The sequence below is a fragment of the Callospermophilus lateralis genome, chromosome 20, assembly GCF_048772815.1.
Source record: "Callospermophilus lateralis isolate mCalLat2 chromosome 20, mCalLat2.hap1, whole genome shotgun sequence".
Taxonomy (NCBI): Eukaryota; Metazoa; Chordata; class Mammalia; order Rodentia; family Sciuridae; genus Callospermophilus; species Callospermophilus lateralis.
In genome coordinates this window covers 16431326-16452797 of record NC_135324.1, presented here as the reverse complement: position 1 = coordinate 16452797, position 21472 = coordinate 16431326, and the positions used below count along the sequence as shown (strand labels likewise).

General features: G+C 50.3%; 1 protein-coding gene across 1 annotated transcript in view; it reads right to left on the bottom strand.

Annotated features, from left to right (window-relative positions):
* Pdzrn3 (PDZ domain containing ring finger 3) overlaps positions 1-8980 on the bottom strand; it is a 203192-nt gene extending 194212 nt beyond the window's left edge. Inside the window, exon 1 of the mRNA XM_077106174.1 lies at positions 8169-8980. Within this exon, the coding sequence (XP_076962289.1) occupies positions 8169-8891 (723 nt within the window). The 5' untranslated portion in view covers positions 8892-8980. The remainder of the gene's footprint in view (positions 1-8168) is intronic.
* Positions 8981-21472: the final 12492 nt, after the last annotated feature.

Genomic DNA, 21472 nt, shown 5'->3' with positions numbered 1-21472 from the left:
TCCTCCCTGTAATTCAATCTCCAGGCCTAAAGCATGCCTTTTGGAAGGAGAATCAAGAGGAAGCAGCTCAGGCCTGAGGCTGAACTTGGAAGGGAGGAGACTGTCAAGGGGAGGCTTAGCAGGCTGTATCCATCACCCAAACTGGGTGGAAAGGCTACCATGAGACAAAGGGCACGGGGAAGCGGGTATAGGAGCAAGCAAACAAAAATAGCTCAGCCAGAGTCACAATATCTGCAAGATCGTGTATGAATATGAACAAGTCAAACAAGTGAGTTTTGGAAAATAATGTGAGAGAAATAAATAAAAATTGCCCAATGCTTTCCAAGAGAAAAACAAAACAGAGAAACCCCTAAAGGTGTGATTTTCTATTTCTAGTACCTTGCATATTTTTGTCATCGATGCATCTGCTTTCTGGGTGGATATTCACCAAAACTACTCAAAACATGGACTCCGCCAGCAACATTACCTCCACAGGCCTTGTTCAAAGTGCTGTAGGACCTTAACATGCCCACTGGATGGACTAAGGGGGGTGCTATGGTATGAATATCTGCATCCCCCGAAATTCACATGCTGAGATCCTACTCCCAAGGCAGCGAGCGGTATTCGCAGATGGGGCCCTTGAGCTGTGATGAGAAATTAGTGTCCTTTATAAAAAGGGGCCCTGGATACGCCTGACCTTTCCCCTTTGAGGAAAGATACCACCTGTGAACAAGAAGCTCCTCACCCAACACTGAATCTGCCTGCACCTTGACCTTGGGCTTCCCAGCCTCCAGAACTCTGAGACATAAATTTCTGTTGCTTTTAAGTGGACCAGTTTGGGGGTATTTTAGTTATAGCAGTCCCAACAGACAGGGTGATGGGAGTTGTTGAAATTTAAATATTCAATTACCCGACCCGATTTTCTTCCCCAAATTACAAAGAAAGCGAAGGCTATGAACCGATCAGTTCTCACTTACAAGGAGGAGGGAGGTTGGCCGGGCTTTAATTTGCATGGCACAGATATGAATACATGCCCCAGCCCTGCAGCTCTGTCATTCCTGCACTGTCGGCTCCCCGGGACCTCGTAGGCCTTAGCTGCTACCCTAAGGCAGTGGAACTGGGCTGGAGGCCCCTCTTCCACCTGCTTCCTGCCATGGGAAAACAGAAGAGAAATCCAAATTCTGGGCTGCTCAGGCCAATGGGAGGCTCATGGTCAAACTGAATGCTCCTCCATTCCTCTCTAGAACAATCCAGTGTTCTAACATTTCTTCAGCCATTTTTTTTTTTTTTTAATACCCACCTATGGTGTCAAACACATGGCACATGTTCCCTAAGGACTTGGTACCACCAATTCCAGGGTCTGGATCACTACCCCCACATACTAGCTCAGCTCAGGACACCTGGAGCCTGCTGCTGCACCCATAGCCCACACCCAACCTTGACAGCAGGCTGATGGGACTTTGTCCCTCTTTGATCCCCCCCATAGCAAAATGCACAGGGCACCTAAAAGCAGATGTGAATGAAATTCCAGGGTAACCTCTCTGCCCAGGACTCCTGGCTGCACACACGTCCCCTCCCGGGGTCCGGGTGCTACAGGGCTGCTCCCCTGAAGGGTGTGTGTGCCCTGTAATTATGCACATGGAGCGGGTGAGAAAGATGGCTGCCCGGCTCCATCTGGTAGTCATTTTCTTTACAAGAGTAATGATTATGTTACACCACTTCCCCTTCTTATTGGAACTGGCTTATTAGGACACCATTACTCGCGGGGAGGCAGTGACTATCTCACAGCTCAAAAAGCTTGGGTGAGCAAAGAATGGCAAGACTTGGGTTGTATTTTCAGAGGCACAAGTGGTGTCTGGTCCCATGAATTAAAGCTCCTCAATTTCACTTTTGTATCCCAAGGAGCCACCACAGGACATAGGAAGCCAGGGACTCGGGACATAAAGTGTCCAACCATAACAACAGTATGTCTGGAAGGATTTCACTTGATTCCTACCATTAACCACCCTTAAAACAACCAAGACAAAATGTAAAGATATGAGGTACTATCCATGCAGAATACCATCTCTGTGTTCCTTCTTATTTAGTTAGTTGAAATCTCTTTTACAGCTAGGATCTGTCTTCCATGCCACACATTCTCTACTAGACCTTTGAAAACAGGACATGTGGCAAGGGAGGAGCACATTTTGTCACCATAGACTGGAAGCCGACAAAAGAGCCTGGGGAACATGCTGTGCATGCTACCTAAACTTCTGGACTTCTCTGTTCCCATCAGCCATGTGCAAGGTAACAGGGTAAGAGACAAATCTACAGGATCTGAGCATGAAATAGAGGAACATATGCACAGCTCAACCCATGAGGAGCCTGGCACAGAGCCACAGTCCTCGGGAAGCCTGTGCGAGTGCTGAGGGGGTTTTGCTACAGGAATGAACACTTTGCTGATTTGGGAGCTTGAGCTCTGACTTGGACTTTGGGTTCACACTTAGACTTTAACCAATCTGCTTCACAATATTCTACTGTCTCTCTATCCTAAAAAGAGTCAATAGCAAAAAGCAAAGAAAAGATGAAGACCGTGTGTGCATATGCTCTCATCTCTGAAAGCATGGCACCCAGTGAGACCCAACAAACACTTTCATTTCATTTTAAACTTCTTGGTCAACAGTCCAGTGCACAGATGCTTTAGAAAGATACTTACTCAAGTACTCTTTACGGAGAGGCAGGCATAGTTTCTGAACAAAGAACCACCAGTACATGAATCTTGACATTTGCATCACTCAGGTAAAGCTCATTTAACCCAGTGTGGTTGGGGATACATTTATAAACTGAATCCTAACTTTCTTTATAAACCACCGGAATGGGATAGAGGCAAAAGCCTTCGATTCTTCTAGCTCAAGTCGATTGGTTGGTTAGATGTGCTACAGGAAGGTACTGGAGACAAGATAGTGGGTGGCACACACTCCTAGATAGGTTTCAAAGTGTCCCGACATCTGGAACATCTTTTGACACAATTGTTTATTAGAGTCACTTATCTCCAGTTCTGAAATGGGAAAAAAAAAAAAGTTTCTGATATTTGGGGCTTGATACAACTTGATCTGGGTGTATCCAATGGTAGACAAAGTATACCGCCCAAAGACCTGGAAACAATTTTTTCCCCAGCAGGGAGCGGGTCACAGAACAATCCCATTCTTGTTTAGTGCCAACCCATGTGGGGTTAGCAACCTGCCAAGTTCTGATGGCTGGCAGGACAGCCCTTTTGGTCTTGAAGGTGTCCACCAAAGGAATACACCAAGAGCTTACCGAGTACATGGTAAAGGATCCCGTGCAGGGGACATGGCCCTGAATAGGAGAGATCCTGTCAGTTATTCAGTTACAGCTATGATAAAGGTCATGAAGGAGGAGTGCCACAGGGAGAGGTGTGGGCACCAGACGCTGTGGGTCAGAGAAGTCTGGCCTTCCGCAGGCAGGGGTGCTGGAGCTGATACGCAGGGTCACCTACATAGGAGCAAATCCTCAGTGGTGGCTGAAGGGCTGGGGGGAGGGGAGAGGTGGTGCTAAGGTCTGTAAACAAGCCAGGATGGCACCTGGTATATTGACAGAGAATTGTTAGAGTCTGTAAACAAGTCTGCATGGAGCCTGGCAAAATGCCAGAGGGAGTGGTTTGTGAAGTAACAAAAGCTAGCCATTAAGTGTGGAGATTCCTTATTGGTTGACTGCTGTATCTATTTTATGCTAATTAGATAAGCTGTGTAAAATGTATAAATATCGCTCAGATCCTCCAATAAAGGGCTCCTATTCCTGCTGCATCAACGTACACAAGTCATTCCCGCGCCCCCCCCAAGGTGGAAAACTTGCAGATGATGCAGTGAACTTGGGAAGACGCTCCCAGGTGCAGACAAGAGCAGGCACACGGGCTCAGAGGCGTGGGGAGCTTGGGGGCACATCCCAGACCCTCAGAGACCAATGAAGCTGAAAGAGGAACATGGAGGGCAGGTGGCCAGCAGGCTCTAGAGCAGGCTGGACCTTAGGGCAACGCACAGGAAACAGAAAACTTAGGAAGGAAGAGTGAGGCCACATTTACATCTCCAAGAGAAGATTCCTGGCACCAGGCAACGAATGAAGCAGAGGCTGGAGTCAGTGATGGCAGAGGCCAAGGCCAATCTGCTCCCCCATTTGGCCAGGTCTGGAGATACCTTCAACTCCCCAGGGTAGGCAGATGCCAGGGATGGGGCTGGACATTCTATGATGTACAAACCACCTCTCTGCATCACCACCGTGAATGCACACCCCACCAGGAATCACCCAATCCAAGGTGTTAAGGGGCAGGCGGGGAGAAACCTTGGCTTAGACAGAGGGATCACTTGAATGAGCTGGAGAATACCGAAGAGGCTCACGGCATATTAGGAGGTAAGATCCACAGCATGTAACAAAAGACGGGATGAGGGTATCCACGAGCAGGAGGTATAAGGATCAGCCTCAAACGTCTCATAATCCCAAAGAAACTTTACCCAGGATATTCCCTTTTGCACAAAGCTGAAGAAACTTGTGTTCTAAAGTGGATTTGCTCTTGCGGTCAGGTGTGTTAGGATGGGAAACAGGCCGGAAGCAAAACCGTGTCGTCACCAGGTCTGGTGCGGCCTGGACTCTGACATGTTAGCATGTCTTTCTAGACCATGGCGACCTAGCAATTAACTGGTGGTGATGTGGGTTTTAAAACCTCATCCTGGTTCTAAAATGATCAGGGAAGGGACTTCAGGCAATGATCAGAGGGCTGGGACGAAGTTCATGCCAAGGGCCTTGTAATGCACATGCAAGGACCCGAGTTAGACCCCCGGCACTGCCAAGTAACTAACCCACTACATCAGTAAAACCATGGAGAAACAGAGAAGACCAACCCAGGTTGCTCTACTCACTCAACAGCCCTTCAAAGGACCAGCATCCCCAGGGAGCTCATTAGAAAGGCAGAGCCTCAAGCCCCAGGCCTGCCCTACCAGGGATCAGAATGTCCAGGGATGGGAGGGACTCAGGTAGGTTTAGTGATTCCTGCCAGGCTAAGTTTGAGAAGCACTAACCTAACTCACATCAGGAATAGGAAATAGCGTCTGTGTGAGTTACAGCACTGCCGAACTCCAAGCACTCGGCAAGTATCCAAAAATCAAAATCTAAGATCATTTCAATCTAATCTAAAATCACCCAGAGCTAACCAGATCACTTATGGAATGGGTTTTAGGCTCTGGAGCTAATACGGAAGTCTTCTGAGTGTTTCTTATCTATTTCAGCTTGTAACAGAGAAGCAAACATTAGGACCTGTTAATAACAAAGAGAGAAAAAGAGGGAGGGAGGGAGGGAAGCAAGGAGGGAGGGAGAAAAAAAGAAACTTAAGTGCTTACATGAGAGGTTCCAGGCCATGTCAAAACTTTTGCCTTCAGGAGGTGAAGAAACAGTGCCCAGCAAGTCACAGAGTAGGCCCCAGGAAATAAACCAGTCCTTAGCCACTTTCAAGAGGGAAGACTTCTATGGCTGATGCAGGAGGAGGGGAAACTCTGGTCAAGGGCCACTCAGGGTTAACTCTGGGACTAGCGGAACAAGCTTCCCCAAGACCTCAGCTGAAGTGGGCCACGATCGGTGTCCCATCAGGGTCTGGGGCCAGGAAAAAACGGTCTAGAGCAGCTCTCCATGGTCCCCATGGCTGGCACTGAGATCCATGACATGCCAAGCAGGCTTTCACTCCAGAACAAGGCCCTGCTGTGTGCTCAAAACCATCATCTTGTCCCCTAACTTAGTACCCTCGATTTCCTCTCCCAACCCAGCAGAGCCTCAAAAGCATCTACAGTTTTGATTCAAGTATTATATTTTTAATTCTGAGAGCGTTTGTCCAAACACTCCAGAAAGAAAACAGAAAGGCAAAAAGAAATAATAAACTATCTCAACAATGAAAGAAGTGTACGCTGTGTGGGAGTGAATGGCTTATTTATAAATAATTGTCACTTTAAAATGTCGCAGGAAGTCTACATGACAACACAGACAGGAGAAACTCAGAGACTCCTTCGCCCTGGACCTGGCTCCTGAATGGAAACCAAGCTGTGCCCTTGGTCTGAGTGACTCACAGGCTCACACTAGTTCTTGATAGCCTGTGGGGTCCTGGGTGAGCCTCGGAGCTGTAAATATTTGCCCTTCTCCAGAGCTAGCCAGCTGCTGAGGCTACAGCTGACAGACAGGCGGGGGCCAGGAAGGGGGAGGGGACGTGGAAAATTTGCAGGCCTGGCCTGGATGTGCAGCAGAGGCAGGAGGCAGGCTGGTGGAGGTCAGAGGGAGGCAAAGCAGACAGGAGCCCTGGGGCTTCCTTGGACAAATCTGTCCCCCTCTCTACTGGGCCATCTGGAGGAGGCAGCCAGAGTGGCAGCCCATGCCCCTCCCCAGGAAAGCAAAAGCACCCAGCTGGTGAAAACATGGCTCAGGGGACATCTGACAATATTTAGAGGCATTTTTGACAGTTGCGACTGGGGAGAAAGGTCTACCGACTGGCATCGACTACCAGCCAGGAAAGCGGCTAAACGTCCAGTCCCGACCGCAGTGCCTGGGACAGCCCCCCATGACAAAGTGCTCCAGCCCCCAGACTCTGAGACTGAGAACTCAGACGAAGAAACTGAATCCAGCTCCTTCCCCTGAGTCACTGTTTTGAGTTTGGACAAGTTACATAACCTCTCTGAGTCAGTTTCCTCATCCCGAAGGATTAAATGGCTAATGCACGTAAAGTGCTTCCCACAGTTGCTGGCACTTGACAAGGAGTGGTACTTGTGGCTCTAGTGAGAGACAACACAACACTGGTTAAGAGCTTCAGCTAAGAGTCAGACACACGGGGGTCTCAACACAGCCCTGGCTCCAAACAGCTGCCGCCCAGGGCAAGACCCACCCACCGCCCTGAACCTCAGTGTCTTCTTTTACAAGATGGGAAGCCCAACACCCACCTCATCCAGGAGGAACGACTTAACCGCAAGCACCCAGTCTGAAGCACAGCGGGCCCTCACTCTGGCTGCTCTTAAAGCCAATCAGCCGCGCGAGGTGGGCTGAGGAGAGGCTGGAAATAACTGTAGGTGGCAGGTGTTGCGCATTTACTCTGCCAGGCACGGGCCAGCCACGGGCCAGGCCTTCCCACGTGATCTCGCCCCACGGAAAACGCCCACCTTCCTCATTCACAGAAACTGAAACACCTGTGAAGCCACTCGGCTGGCAAGCAAAAAGCCCAGAGTTTAAAAGGAGTCCCAGGTCCACAAGACCCACCCTTCTTGCTTGCTGGGGAGGGGCCCCGTGATTCTTCCTGAAATGCCCGGATGCATCCCTCAAAAGTACCCGCCTGTGTTTTACCTCTCCAGGAGCCGGCTTCCAACTCTGGAGAGGTCGTCACTTCTTCGCTCAAGACCAACGCAGAGGTGGCCGCAGAGCCCACAGGTGCCCAGTGGCCTCTCCCTGGCAACCATCTCAACCTACTTTAAGCTGACTCTGGGTTCCCTTTGTTTTTCTGTTTTGGTACCAGGGACTGAACCCAGGAACGATAAACCACTAAGTCACATCACCAGCCCATTTTTAAAATATTTTGGGCAGGGTCTGAGTTGCTTAGGGCCTCACCAAACTGCTGAGGCTGGCTTTGAACTTGGGATCCTCCTGCCTCACCTTCCTAGTCCCTGGAAACACAGGCGTGCGCCACCGTGCCGGCTCCCTTTGTTTTTTTCTGGAATCCCGGTGGGATCACGGGCACATTTTGCCCTATGTATCATACTTCCTTCTGTGGGTCACCGATGTAAGACCCATGACTCTCGACCTTAAGGGAGGCTAGGCGACCTCCTTGCCCAGCTGTGGTGAGCGGCAAAACTCTGGCTAGAGTCCATTCCCCACTCACGCCCTACACGATGGGGGTTCCTTTAAACCTTTCCAGATCCTCTGAAGCTGTGACTATACTTGGCCCTGTGCGCCCGCCCAGCTTGCAGGGACCGTGGCCTTGGGCCTCTGAGCTTAGGTAAGCGACTTGAACCCGCTGATGGACAGCTGTGGAGCACTGGAAGAAGAGTGAGGCAGGGATGCTTCTAGGCAGCTCCTGGCATCCCGGTACTCCTAAGGAGGAGAGGGGCGGAGCCCCCGCTAACCCCGGGTCAGGCGAAGGGGAGGAAGGGGAGCGGTGGGCCGCGGACTCCTACCTTGCCGCCTGGCGGCGCGGCCACGCAGCGGCTGAGCGAGTCGAGGCGCGCGCTATACTCGGTGAACTTCTTCTGATAGCGCAGCGCGGTCATCTGCAGCTCGAGCTGCGCGGCGGCCAGCTGCGCCACCAGCGACTTCTCCCGCTTGCCTGCGCGCAGCGCCTCCTTCTTGAGCGCCTTGTGCAGCGCGCCCAGACGGGCCTGCAGCGCGCTGTTGTGCGCCCGCAGCGCCCGGGCGCAGCAGTGGCCTCCCGCGCGCTGCTCGCCATGCGTCAGGGGCAGCCCGCAGCCCTCCTGGCAGCGGCCCACCGGCCGCGCGTCGCACGCGTCGCGCATATGAGCCTCCACGTCCCGCCGCAGCAGCAGCTGGCCGCAGCCCGCGTGGCGACAGCGCGCGGGCGCAAAGTCGCAGCGCTCCAGATGCTCGGGCAAAGCCTGTAGCTTCACCACTCGGCCGCAGCCGCGCGCCGCGTGGGCGCACTTAATGTCCAGCTTGAGGATGAGGCGCTTGAGAGGCAGGACGTGGTTGAGCTCCTTGGCCGACAGGCGGCCGCGGCAGTGCGCCGGACAGCTGCCCTCCTGCACCACCCAGGGCAGCACGCAGCCGGCGCAGAAGACGTGGCCGCACGGCGTGGTCAGAGGGTCCTCCAGGACTTTGTGACACAGCGCGCACTTCAGGTCCGGGTCCACGTCGCCATCGAAGCGGTCCAGCTCGAAACCCATGGTGGCGGCCGGGCCCGGGGTCGCCGCCGGGCGGCCGGCCGCCCCTCCCTCCCAACGAGGCGGCCCAGACACGCCGGCCGCGCCGCTCGCTAGCTTTCCCCGGACTGAGCCTAATTGCTCCAGACTTCCTCGGAAAATGCCCGAGGAACAGGACTCCTCCGGCCGTATTTGCCAGAGCGCGAGCGCACGCATATCCCGCCTCCGCGGCCTACCGTGCGCCCCCTGCGACAGGAGTAGGCGGCGGAGGAGAGGACGCTGGGGACACCCTGAGGCTCTCGGGGTAGGGCTGATCCGCCCCGGGCGCCAGCCAGAACCCTCTCGGGGCGCGTCGCCGCCCTCTCTGAGGTTTTGCTCTAGGGGCCCAACCTCCGGCAGAGAACCTCTCGCTGAGTTTGGAGCAGAGACGGCAACTTTCTCCCCAGCCACACTGCTCCTAGAGCCCCTTCCGGAGCCGATCCCGGGCGTTCACACCCCTTCCCCTCTCCGCTGATTGCAGAGGGCGAAAACTACGGCGGGGCCGCTATCTCAGCACTTACGGTCTCCTTTATTTATTTATTTCATTCCAGGGAAAGTTGCAGCTCAAACTTCAGATCTACCGGAGGTTTTGTGAACCCCGGGGTTTTTAGCCAGCGGAGGCTTCCAGGACCCGGGGCGAATTTACAGGGCAACCTCGTGGGGACCAGTGCTGCTCTCCAGTTCCCTCGGGTGTGTGGGGCAGGGGGGCGTGCTTCCTGAGCCCACTCCCCACACCCCCGCGGAGCCCGCACTAGAGTGGCCAACGTTTTTTGGTCTCTCAAAAACCGTCATTGTGCTGTTCCAAGAGCATCAGCTCCCCTTGAAAAGTCCCCCCCCCCCCAGTCCCGGTCCCCGTGACAAAACAAGTGACTCTAGCCTTACAAAGAGAACTGCGAAGTGCAGCAGAAGTCCTTATCCCAACCCCAGCCCCATGATGGTCTGCATTTCTTCGGTTCTATTTCGATTTTCGTTTTTTCCATTGTGTGCACTTTGTTGAGCTCCATCTTCCCATTGGGGAAACTCAGATTATGAGAAGGAAAAAGAAAAGAAAAAGAACAAGATGGTGTCCCTTCGTGGATGTTTCTCTGATTTTAATGTGGTTGCAGATTCTGACCCAGTGGGTCTGGGGCGGAGCCTGAGGACCGGGCCCTGGAAGGAGCCCCCTTGGGATGCTGATGGTGCTTGCCCGTGCCGGTTTGTGGATTTCCACTAGATTGGGAAACCCTGATCATCTGGGCTTTTTTCCTTCTACTCCGAGTTGGCTATTCAAGCAGTACTGACTGTGCTGGCTTCTGTGTCACTCTGGACTGTTGAAACAATACTTTCAGGATTCCAACCCCAGTGGAAAGTTTGTAACATCGTCTGTGCTTTGGGTGAATTTTTTTTTTTTTTTTTTAACGTCCTAAGGCTGTAGACATTCCTAAGAAACAGGCAGTCAGCGTGGGTGAGGGCGAAATCGGGTTACGGAATCCTTGTTTGGAATCTGTTGCCAGATTCTCAGCAGCAAAGCTGCAAGTTAGGATCTCTCTGTTTAGCCGGGCTCTGGAGCCCTGGAATCCCAGCTTCCATTTTGCCTAATTGCTTTTACTTGTCTCTGTGCTTGCTAAAGACCCATGACCTTCACTATTGAACCGCTTCACTGGAGTGAAAGAATTGCGTTGATGTGCATGAGGATTACTTGTTTTGAACTAACCTTTGAAAAGTTGTCACTAGGTTTTCCAGTGCATGGTTAGATCTCAGGAGAGTGCTCTTTAATCCGAGTTGGTGGCATTTGTGGTCTGCTCCCACTAGAGACTTTCTTTTAATTGCTTTAATCAACTAATGCATTTCTTTGAGAGGATTCCATGGGGGGGGGGGGGGGATATTATTGGCCTCTGCTAAGATAAGCCTGTGCCAGAGAATCTTCCCTCCATCTGTCTATTTATCAGACTCCTAGCAGGTTCTCAGGTAATGGGTGAGGAGCAGACTCTCAACAAAGGTGTGTGGGCTCGTCAGTTTCACAGAGTGGGCTAGTGTCAACAGGGTGATAATCTTCAAACCAAACTGGTTTTCAGCAACAGAGAGAGCTCTGTAACACACCATGAATGGGAACCAGTGCTTACATATGGGGTGCATACTCCAGAGCTGCCCCGCTGCCCCTCTCAGGACCCCCAGATGAGAGGCTGAGAGGTTGTTGATGACATTACAGCGGAGGCCACCTAGCAGCCACAAGCCTGTTGTCAATTGGCCTTTTAGGCAAGAGGAGTCTTCTCAGCCACTCCTCATTAGTTATAGTATGAAATTCACAGAGGTCAGCAAAAACAAGACAAAAAAAGAGAAAGAAAAAGTGAACTTCTAGAATGTCAAAGCTGGGATGGGGGTTGACTGTGCACATTATTCTATCACCAAATTTAATGCACAGGGAGGGGAACTGGGAGCCCAAACTGGACATTTCTCAATTTTGGCACTTAAGTCTAGTAATCCTTTGCTGTGCACATTTGTTCTGTACACTGTAGGAGGTTTAGAAGCCTCTCTGGTCACTACCCACTGGGTGTAGTAGCAACCCCCATACATACTCCAACCCCCAGTGTGACATCCAGACACTGAAGTGTCCACTGGGGGCAAAAATTGTTCCCGATGGAGAACCATGGTTTCTAGGGCAACGTTTTGTTGTCTGGTAAAGGGATTTTGCTTGCTGCAAAATCACCAGGTGAGCACCCAGAGAAGGATGTAGCGTGGAAAGGTGGAGGCCTTGGGTGGGGATTGGCCTGGCCGGCCTCCTGCAGGAAGAGCTGCCTTTTCTAGAGGCTTCCTCAGCCATCTCGGAAGCTCTGAAGTGTTTGAAGGAGGCTGAGTTCCTGGCAGACGGCTGCACTGGTCCCTCGCTGAATGAGCACCTCTGATCTCACCCCTTTCTTTTATGATCTGGTCTGTACTTTCTAATCAAAATTTTAGAGAGCCTGACCCTAACAGAAGCTCTGTATCTGTCTTCACCCCTAAGTCCTCTGATGATAAGCCCTGTTCTCACTGCCCTTTCCGTGAGCATGCTCAACCAGGGGGTGATTATACTACCTACGAACTGTGGAGCTCACCCTCGGGGCTGAGCACTGTTCAGCTCTTGGCTTTTCATTCTCTCCCTAATCCCGTCCTTTATCCCTCACATCCAGAGGTAGCTATGTTCTTAGCCCATTCTACAGAGAAAGAAACCGAGTTCACATGGGTGAGATAGGTTGCCTCAGTGGCAAGCAGAGATCTAGAGAATCCCAGAGTCCTCACTCAAGCACGTGGAACAGTATGCTTCCTGCTCCAAAGGCCTATGTGGGAGGCCCTGCCTTACAGCCAAGCAGGTGGTCACCACACACTGCCATCTTTCCTTTTTGGCACTGGGGATAGAACCCAGAGACACTTAACCACGGAGCCACATCCCCTGCCTCCTCCCCTTTTTTTTGTATTTTATTTAGAGACAGGGTCTCACTGATTGCTAAGCACCTCGCCATTGCTAAGTCTGACTTTGAACTTGTGATCCCCCTGCCTCAGCCTCCCGAGCTGCTGGGATTACAGGAGTGTGCGTCCGCACCTAGACACACCGCCATCTTTGTCTACCTGTATTCCCTGTGTCGATCTCAGTTGTCAAGTTCTCAACAATCTCTGTGTCAACTTCAGTTCCTGCTAAGTCTACCTGATTAGATGAAACAAAAAAGCCAGGGATGTTTGGATTCTTTGGTGGCCTTTACCAGGCCCAACATTGATGCTCCATTAACTAAAACAGTGCTTTACAATTAGCAGTCTTTTTATCAAATGGAAGAACCACCAGAGAGGAGTAAATTACAGCAGTCATCCACCGACTGGTGTGGGCCACTTCCATCAGGGGGGTTGGCCCTGAATCTAGCCCATGGTGGCCAAGCTGGGTGTTGGGGAGATTCATTTGGCCTTGGGTTGGAGGATGGGGAGAGGGGAAGGCAATGTCAATCCTGGAGACTTCTCAACATGGGTGAATCAGCCAAGACCACAACAGGGGTGATGCACAGGAGAACATAAAGAATTGGAAAATGCTTCTTCCACATTGTGCTTCTGCACCGTGGCAAGGCCTCCTTCCCTGCCCTTCCAGAGGAGACCAGCTCCCAGGGTCCCAAGCACATACCCTGTGTAACAATGATCACACCCAAAGGTCTTCATTTATCTAATCACTATTTAGTAGCTTCCTGGGCTGGGAAGACAGCTAGGGGCTGTCTTTTGTGCTGGGTGAACAAGATGTCCCAGCAAGCCCTCAATCCAGAGTAAATGGGCAAATATCCATAAACACCTTGAGACGATTATGAAATGCGAGTAGCTCCCTAATGCAGTGCTACACAAAAGGTCATGGGGCTAGGAGCATGGGCATATCCTGTGTACACACACTTGCACATTTTAACTTACACCACCAACACACATACACATACACACATTCATACAGGGAAAAAAATTAAGTTTACTCAACAGAACAGCACATCCAAATAATCATGGAATAACTAAGGTAGGAATGTCTCTGTCAAATAAGAAAACTAGAATCTGCATGCCATAGTGCCTTCCAAGTCCCAAGAGCCTCAGACTTTCCTCCTGCTCTTCTAGTCTTTGAAAGGGCCTGGTCTCTATTCTCACTTCATGAACCAAAGGCTAACTGCCGCAGAGCCAACCACTCCAGGTGGAGAAAAAAGAAAGAAAGGCCCCTAATGAATTCCCCTAACTTAGCTTTCTTTAACAAGCTTTCCTGGAAGCTCTCTTATATCTCAACAGCAGACCCTAAATACACGGAAGAGAATCTATGAAATCTTCTATAAGGGCACATATTCATGGCATTCTACCAAAGCACATCATTTCATACCTCCAAGGATGGCTAAATCAAAAAGATAGTAACAAGTGTTGACAAGTTTGTGGTGAAATTGGACCTGTCCAATGTCACTCATGGGACTATAAAATGAGACAGGCACTTTGGAAAACTATTTGGCAACTCCTCAGAAAGTTAAATATTGACCCTGTGACCCAGGAATTCTACTCCTAGGCATGCACATAAGGGCACCAAAAACACATGCCTACTCAATATGTTGTACATGAGGGTTCGTGACAGTATTGTTCTTAATAGCCCCAAAGTAGAACCAATCCAAATATGTATCAACTGATGAAACTGTCAAAGAAATGCAGTGTACTCAGGTAACAATATCATTTGCCATAATAAGAAATGAAGCACATGGATATACACTGCAAATGGTAGTGCAAGTAAAGGAGCCAAACACCAGAGAGTGTATGATTCCATTTGTAGGGAATAAACAGAGACATTGATGAAGTGACAGAAGGGTCAAATGGGGACTGCTAATGGGTAGGGGTTTCTTTTTGTAGGTGATAAGAATGTTTTGAAAGGAATTGTGCTTTCAATATACAAAACCCCACTGAGTTGTTCTCTGAAAAAGGGTGAATTTTATCATGTGTGAATTACACCTCAATATAGCTACTACAAAAACAGTATTCCTGGGTATGGTGGCACATGCCTATAATCCCAGCAGCTCAGGAGGCTGAGGCAGGAGGATCAAAAGTTCAAAGCCAGCTTCAGAAACTTAGTGAGACCCTATCTCAAAATGAAAAATAAAAAGGGCTTGGGATGTGGCTCAGTGGTTAAGTGCCCCTGGCTTCAATCCCTGGTAGCCAACAAAAACAACAACCCCAGTATTATTAGGATTTTGTTACTAGGAAGAAGGGAATGGTGGATACAAGTATCACTCTGCAGAAGTCTTCATCATGCATAAGCTACATTTTAAATTGTGTCTAATTAAACTTGTTTTATTTTTCTGTTCACGCTAAAGGCTATATTTTGAAAGATGAGTGAATTGAAGTGCATATGGGACTCTCTTTGCCTGTAAAATTCTGAAACTCAATTCAGTGTGAGTCATACTTTTTTTTTTTTTTTTTTTAAAGAAAAGTACATTTGACAACACTGAAAAGTCCAGGAGGTAAAAAGACTTCAGGCATGGCTAAATCCAGGTGCTCACAGGAATACACAGAGATCCGCTGTGCTTTCCCCTCTGTTAGTTTCAGGCCTCATGGTTACACAGACAGCCCCTCCGGTCCCTGCTTCCATTTTTCACGCATACTGACCCCAGCTTGAAGGGCATCATATTCCTAAGAGCACCAACAAATGTTCCAGGCATGAGTCCTGGCCAGCCTCAGGTCATCTGCCCATTCCTGGACCACATGCTGAGGACTGTCACACTCAGATTTCAAGGAATGGAGGGGAGCAGAGATAGGTTCCCCCGAGATGCCGGAGAGGTGAAAGACCCACACCCACTACAGTAGTGTTGCAAAATTCATCACGAATCCTAGTGGGGCACAGGTCCTCACCTGTGAAATACAGGTGTACCCACCATCTTGGAATGAATCTGGAAAGCACACTTGGGCCCCTGAACCATCACCAGCTACACTCGACTCGAAGCAGGAATAGGTGTGAGGGAAACATTGCACCAAGTGAGACCCTGCAATGTCCCTCTAGGACAGACCTCCAGAGCGACTCTCACACTGTGACAGACCCTCCTCCTGGTAGAAGCTACAGTTCCTACCGGGTCAAGGTGTCAGTGACCTTCCCCAGTGCTGCCCCCAGGGCCTGGATGGTGTCTAGCGCACACTGGGCGCTCAGTAGACACACCCAGACCTGCTGTGCAGTTACCTAAATACTGATCCAAACCCAGCTTTCAGGCTTTTAACACTCACAGACACTAGAACATTCCGTAAGTGGGGAAAAAAAAAAAAAAAACAAGGAATGAGGTTTGAAGAGTGAGGTCTATGCTTACGAGGATTCCCGTTCAACAAATTCAATGACTCAGTCGTCGCAGATGCAGGGGATGGTATAAAGTCATTGAAAAAAGAAAATGCACCAAAAGGACAGAATCCCAACACTGATTTAATAAGAGAAATTTAATTTTGCAAAAATTGACTTTTCCAGTATTCAAGGATCACTGCTCCGCGTGCACTTTAACATAAACAAGCCCTTAAACTTCCCTGCCTCTCCAGCCTGTGATCTAGGAACTTATTAATTTTAATTTTTTCTCCGGGCACCTTCTCCTCCACTCTCATTTACCCGGTCTGTAAAATTATGATAATAATAAGCCATGGTTACTTAGTGTGCGGTGATAATTGCTAATTAACTAATTTTTATATGTAGAAACCTGTGAAGTTATTACAGAAGGGCTCAGTAGGGTAATGGCAGTATTATGCGATGGTGGTGGAGAGCCCGACTTTCTGTTTTCAGGGTGACGGCCGTCTCTGCTGTGTGGCTCTCTCTATGGGAACAGGCAATCCCGAACCAGTTCTGTCTGTCGGCCGGGGGCTGATGGATCTGACAAGCCAGCGCCTGCAGGATGGTGGCACTTTCTCTTGATACCCAGAGCCTGGAATAACCAGAGGTGGGGGGGGGGGGTCAGTGTTTCATCCATGGGGGTCTCTTTATAGCGAAATACACACTGCTTTAGTGTTAGCATCAAAGATTTGGAGTCACAATTCTCCAAATCAGTGACTTCAGAAAGCATCCCGCCCTAAGTCTAATAACACACAACTGCTTTCATCCAAAAGGCATTTGGTTGTACCAAGAAAGAGACTTGCTTTTTGTTTTATTTCTTGCCATTTCTATCTTTTTTTTTTTTTTTTTTTTTTTTTATTACAATGAAAGAATAGCTTCTCTTCTCCCGGGAGGGCTGCAGGCAGAAGATTTTTTGAAATGTCAGCCAACCAGGAGAAATGTGACATGGTTTATTCTTTGAAATCTTGTCCCGAAACTGTGGTTTTGGTCTCCAGATCAGCAAGGCGCTTGGCAATGCAAAAGCTAAAACAAAACATCCACCAAACCCTTCCTACAATGAATGGCCTGGTGTCTCTGGGATAATCGTTTGTTATATTTTAATGAACAAGAGCCGCTTCAACCTCTCAGTCTATTTTCTTTGCTGCACAAGAACGGACATGAAGGGCTTCGAGAGGCTGGCCGTGAACTCCCTTGCATGGGGGCAAAGAAGCAATCGTGGAAAAACCTGGAGCTGTGGTCATATTTTTCTCCACAGGTGAGATGGAAACCGTGTCCAGACGCTGGCACACTGGCTCTGATGTTGGCAGGTTGCATGCTCCCGTCTCCACAGAAGAGAAAGAGCCTTAGAAGTGGAGTCCAGAAAGATGAAAGGGCTCGGAGGACAGTGAGTCAGTTTGTCATTGGTGGGAATCTTTGGAGTAACTTATAATTTATTTGCGGGTTGTGTAAGTTTCAAGATGAAGATAAACCAAAGAGCTCACCCTGGCTCTCTCTAGCCCGTAACTACAAAGTTTCTGATTGTTCTTTAAACTAGGGGAGATAGTGAAAGTATATTTCTGATTTGTAAAATGTTTGTTTTTTTCCTGGAAGGGAAGTCACTGGCAAACCACGTCAGGTCCACCAATGGAATGGGGGATGAGGCGGGGGTGGGGGTCGCGGCCTGGGAGTCGCACCCCACTGGCAGAAACCTGTGAACAGGATGAGTTGAAAGAAGTTTCACGTTTCGTGCATCTCTGTGCAAAAGTCAACCAGTGGATGGACTCCTGACATGGCTTTTTTGGCATTTGAAAAAAATGTGTTGAAGTCATAATATGTACATATTCGTTTTAGAGTTAAACGGACCTGAGTCACTGAATGGCACCAGTGTACTCTTTAGAAAGAACTTCACAGAAGAAACAATGCACAGGATTGTGCTCCAAAGCAGGGGCCAGCACACTTGGTCTGTACAGAGCCAGAGAGTAAATATTTCCGTCCCCGAGGGCCACGCGGTCTCTGGTCACGGAGCTCAGCTCTGACTGCACCACAGAAGCAGCCAGAGACGGTATATAAATGAATGTTCGACTGCGTCCCAATAAAACTTTATTTTCAGAAGAGCTGTATCTGGCCACCGGCCCCAGGTTGCCAAAAGCGGCTAGCTGAGAACACACAGCCTTTTTTGGCAAGATGAAGGGAGCCAAACTGGAGATCATGGAGGCCTTCACAGTGACATAGAGCAATAACAGACTTTCTATTAAATAGATGCTCAAGAAGTGACGGTTCCAGGGAAGAGTATTATGGGCATGGGGGTTGGAAGAACCTCTGACCAAATCATCACTTATTGGGTGTACAGCCCATTCCAAGTTTGCCTTTGTGCTAAAGTTTTACTTTCTTTGAAAGGAAGACATTGTTATTACCCGCCTTGGGGGGACTAGATGCAGATTAAATGCAGTAACATTTAAATTACGACATTTAAATGTCTTAGCACTGCCACTGAACTGGGACTGAGCAAATGGCCACAAAGAGCGGAAGTCGCACAGTGACCAACATGACCCATGTGGCCCGCCCTACGCTGGTCCTTGGCCCTGGGATCGTGAAATCCAATCGTGGTGTGTGTGCTCCCAGTGTGAGCTACTACCTGTGAGTCACCCGCATCATTTATTATTCTGTGAATTCATCAGTCAGTCACTGTAACAATTTGGACAACACGTGATACAGGAAGACATAAAGAATGTGAGGTTGACTCTTCAGGAAAAAGCTATGCCCACGGTCTTTCGCACTCTTCCCTGCAAGCAGATTGCCAGATTTCAAGTTCAAAAAACATCCACCATAGCCCAGTGCAGTGGCGCACACCTGTAATCCCAGTGGCCTGGAGCCTGAGGCAGGAGGATCACAAGTTCAGAGCCAGCCTCAGCAAAGCAAGGCCCTAAGCAACTTAGTGAGACCCTGTCTCTAAATAAAATAGAAAATAGGGCTGGGGATGTGGCTCAGGGTCGAGTGCCCCTGAGTGCAATCCCTGGTACCAAAACAAACAAACGAAAAAATCCACCCTGGCAAATATTAAAGCCAAAGAAGCCTGCGGAAGCCCTGAGACTGCTGGTGGAGATGTTGCCATTACTGGACATTCATTTTTAACCAATGAGGGAGACCGTTTTGAAGCTATATTTCACAGGGACCTGGGGAGGCAGCTGGAAATCGATGGTCTGAGAAAGTCCAAGTTCACCTCTTATTCACCTCTGCAGCCCCACCCTGAGTGTGGTCCCAGGCACCCAGCAGATGCTCAGAACAGCCCGTGACAGTGTTGTGCCTCAGTTTTCTCAGGCTCCTGGTGGCACCGACAGAGCTCGGCAGCATTTTATTATTGAAGCCCTCCCACGGCACCACGGGGCATCCTGGAGACAGTAGCGATTGCATCATGATGTAAGCCTGGCCTAATTACACCGCAGGCTGCTGTCTCGGCGGTGCCAGTCAGTCTGCACACGCATGCCCCTTCCTCGCTTGGCTTGTGGAGCAGCGGGGTTGCCCGCCCCCTGCATGCGGGACTTGTAAACTCTGTCCCCAAGTCCTCTGTCACGCAGGCCCTCGGCACCACACTCAGGAGAACCAGCAGGGATATTCCTCCCAGATGAGGCCAAGCCATGGGCACTCCATGCCCGAGGGAGAGCAGAAGGACACAGCTGGGCCTTTATCCAAGTCCCAGCATGGGCAATGGAGAGGGCAAGGGAGGCCCAGTTTCTCTCACTATTTAAAGAATTATTATTAATTAAAGCTGCTTTTTCTAAATTCTTGGAAAGGGCGTTGGACCCACAGGGAGCTGTACCCTCTGCCTTCTGTGTCTCTCTTCTGCCCACTGCACATCTTTGCCACCATGCTCACCCAAGCCACCATCGCCCCGTGCGCTGCTCTGAGGATGCCAGTCTTTGCCAAATTCGTCCCCACCCACATCCCAGCATGGCTTTCCCTCTGGTTCTACACACTGCTGCCAGACAGGCTTCCTGGAATGGAAAAGGGTCCCCAACCACCCCTGCTCCAAACGGTTTAACAGCTTCCCATGGCCCTTCAGAGAAGACCCCTAACCCTACCTGTCACCTCCCAGGTGGGCCTGCTCCCCTCTGCCCCCCTCACCCATCCTGTCCTCCTCCTCCGCCCTCCAGTGACTGACAACACGGCCGATTGCTCACATGTGCTCTTCTTGTTTGGATTAAAAATACAAAAAAAAAAAAAAAAAGCCGAGTTTCCCTGGGCTCATGGTGCCCATCCCCAAATTTCTAGCCCTTTGAGTTCTGGCCAATAGGACATACGCAGACATGACACATGCACCGGCCACGCTGTCCCTTCAAAGGAAACATGGCTGCCTCCTGTCCCCGTCTTCCCTCTCTCACTGGCTAACATGCACACCAAGGGCGTGTGACCAGGCAGGGGTCCAACTGTAGCCCCAGGCCAGGCCCAGACCACCACCTGTTCATGTAAATAAAGTTTTGTTGAGACACAGCCCTGTGGATCCACTTAGGCACTGTCCACACTGCTTTCACGCAACATGTTAGATCAGAGAAGTGGCAGCAGAGACCTGGGACCTACGAAGCCAAGGCTCCCAGTCTGCCCTCTGTGGAAAGTCCAGCCCCTGCCCTAGGAGACACAGAGAAGCACCGGGGGGCTTGGGGCACTACAGGGTGGGTCTCCTCAGCCGAAGCAGCCCTGGAGGGGGTACACACGAGAAAGCCCACCTTCAACAGGGGTGAAGCCTCTGTGCATGGGCTTCGGCTGCAGGGTTCCTTGACTTTGGCATTGCTGGGCTGTTGGACCCATTCACTCTTGTTTTACGGGGCATACAGAGCACTGCAGCGTCCCTGGCATGTGCCCCCTCGGTGCCAATGGAATCCCTCTCCAGCTGTACCATCCAGAAATATCCCAGACATGGCCGAGCATTCCCTGGGGGCAACGTCGTCTGTGTCGGCACTGCGACCAGCTGTGCCAACCTCCCCTCTCTCCTTGAGCCAGAACCGCCACCAGAGCTCCCACGTCACTGGCCCTTCTTTATGGCTGCCCATGGCCCCCGCTCACTTGGCCTCTCCTCCTCAGAGTTCCTGGGTCAGCTCCACACCCCCTTGGGGATCCTCCACAGAGTCCTCTGGCTGAACACACACTCGGATGGTAGCTGCAGTTTTTTTTCAAGTAGCAATAACATGATCACGGTCATGTTGTACACCATTCATAGGCACACAAAGTCACTTAGTAAATAATCGGTGACGGCCTTAGCAGTGTGGTACTGCTGTGACAAAATACCTGAGGAAAATCAACTTAAAATAGGAAAAGTTTCATTTGGCCCACAGTTTCAAAGGTTTCTTTCAGTTCATGGCCACTTGGCCCCGTTGCTGTGGACCTTTGGACAGGCAGAACATCATGATGGGGGCATATGGTGGAACAGAATTGCTCACCTTGTGGTGGCTGAGGGGGGTGGGGGGATGGTGGGGAGCTGAGGACAGGACATAGTTCCCAAGTGCTGAGAGCCGGACATGCCCCAATGACCTACTCCTTCAACTTGGTCCCACCTGCTACGGTTTCCATCCTGTCCCAGTAGTCTATTCAATCATGAATTCATCAATGGATTAATCCACTGGTGAGGTTACAGCCTTCAAAATCCAGTCACTTCCTCAAAGCCTCACCTGTGACCACTGCTGCACTGGGGACCATGCTGTCAGCACACGAGCCTCTGGGGACATCCCATATCTAAACCACAACTAGTGATGGCACAGAAGACCAACACGGGTCTTACTGTGGTCCAGACAGTGGG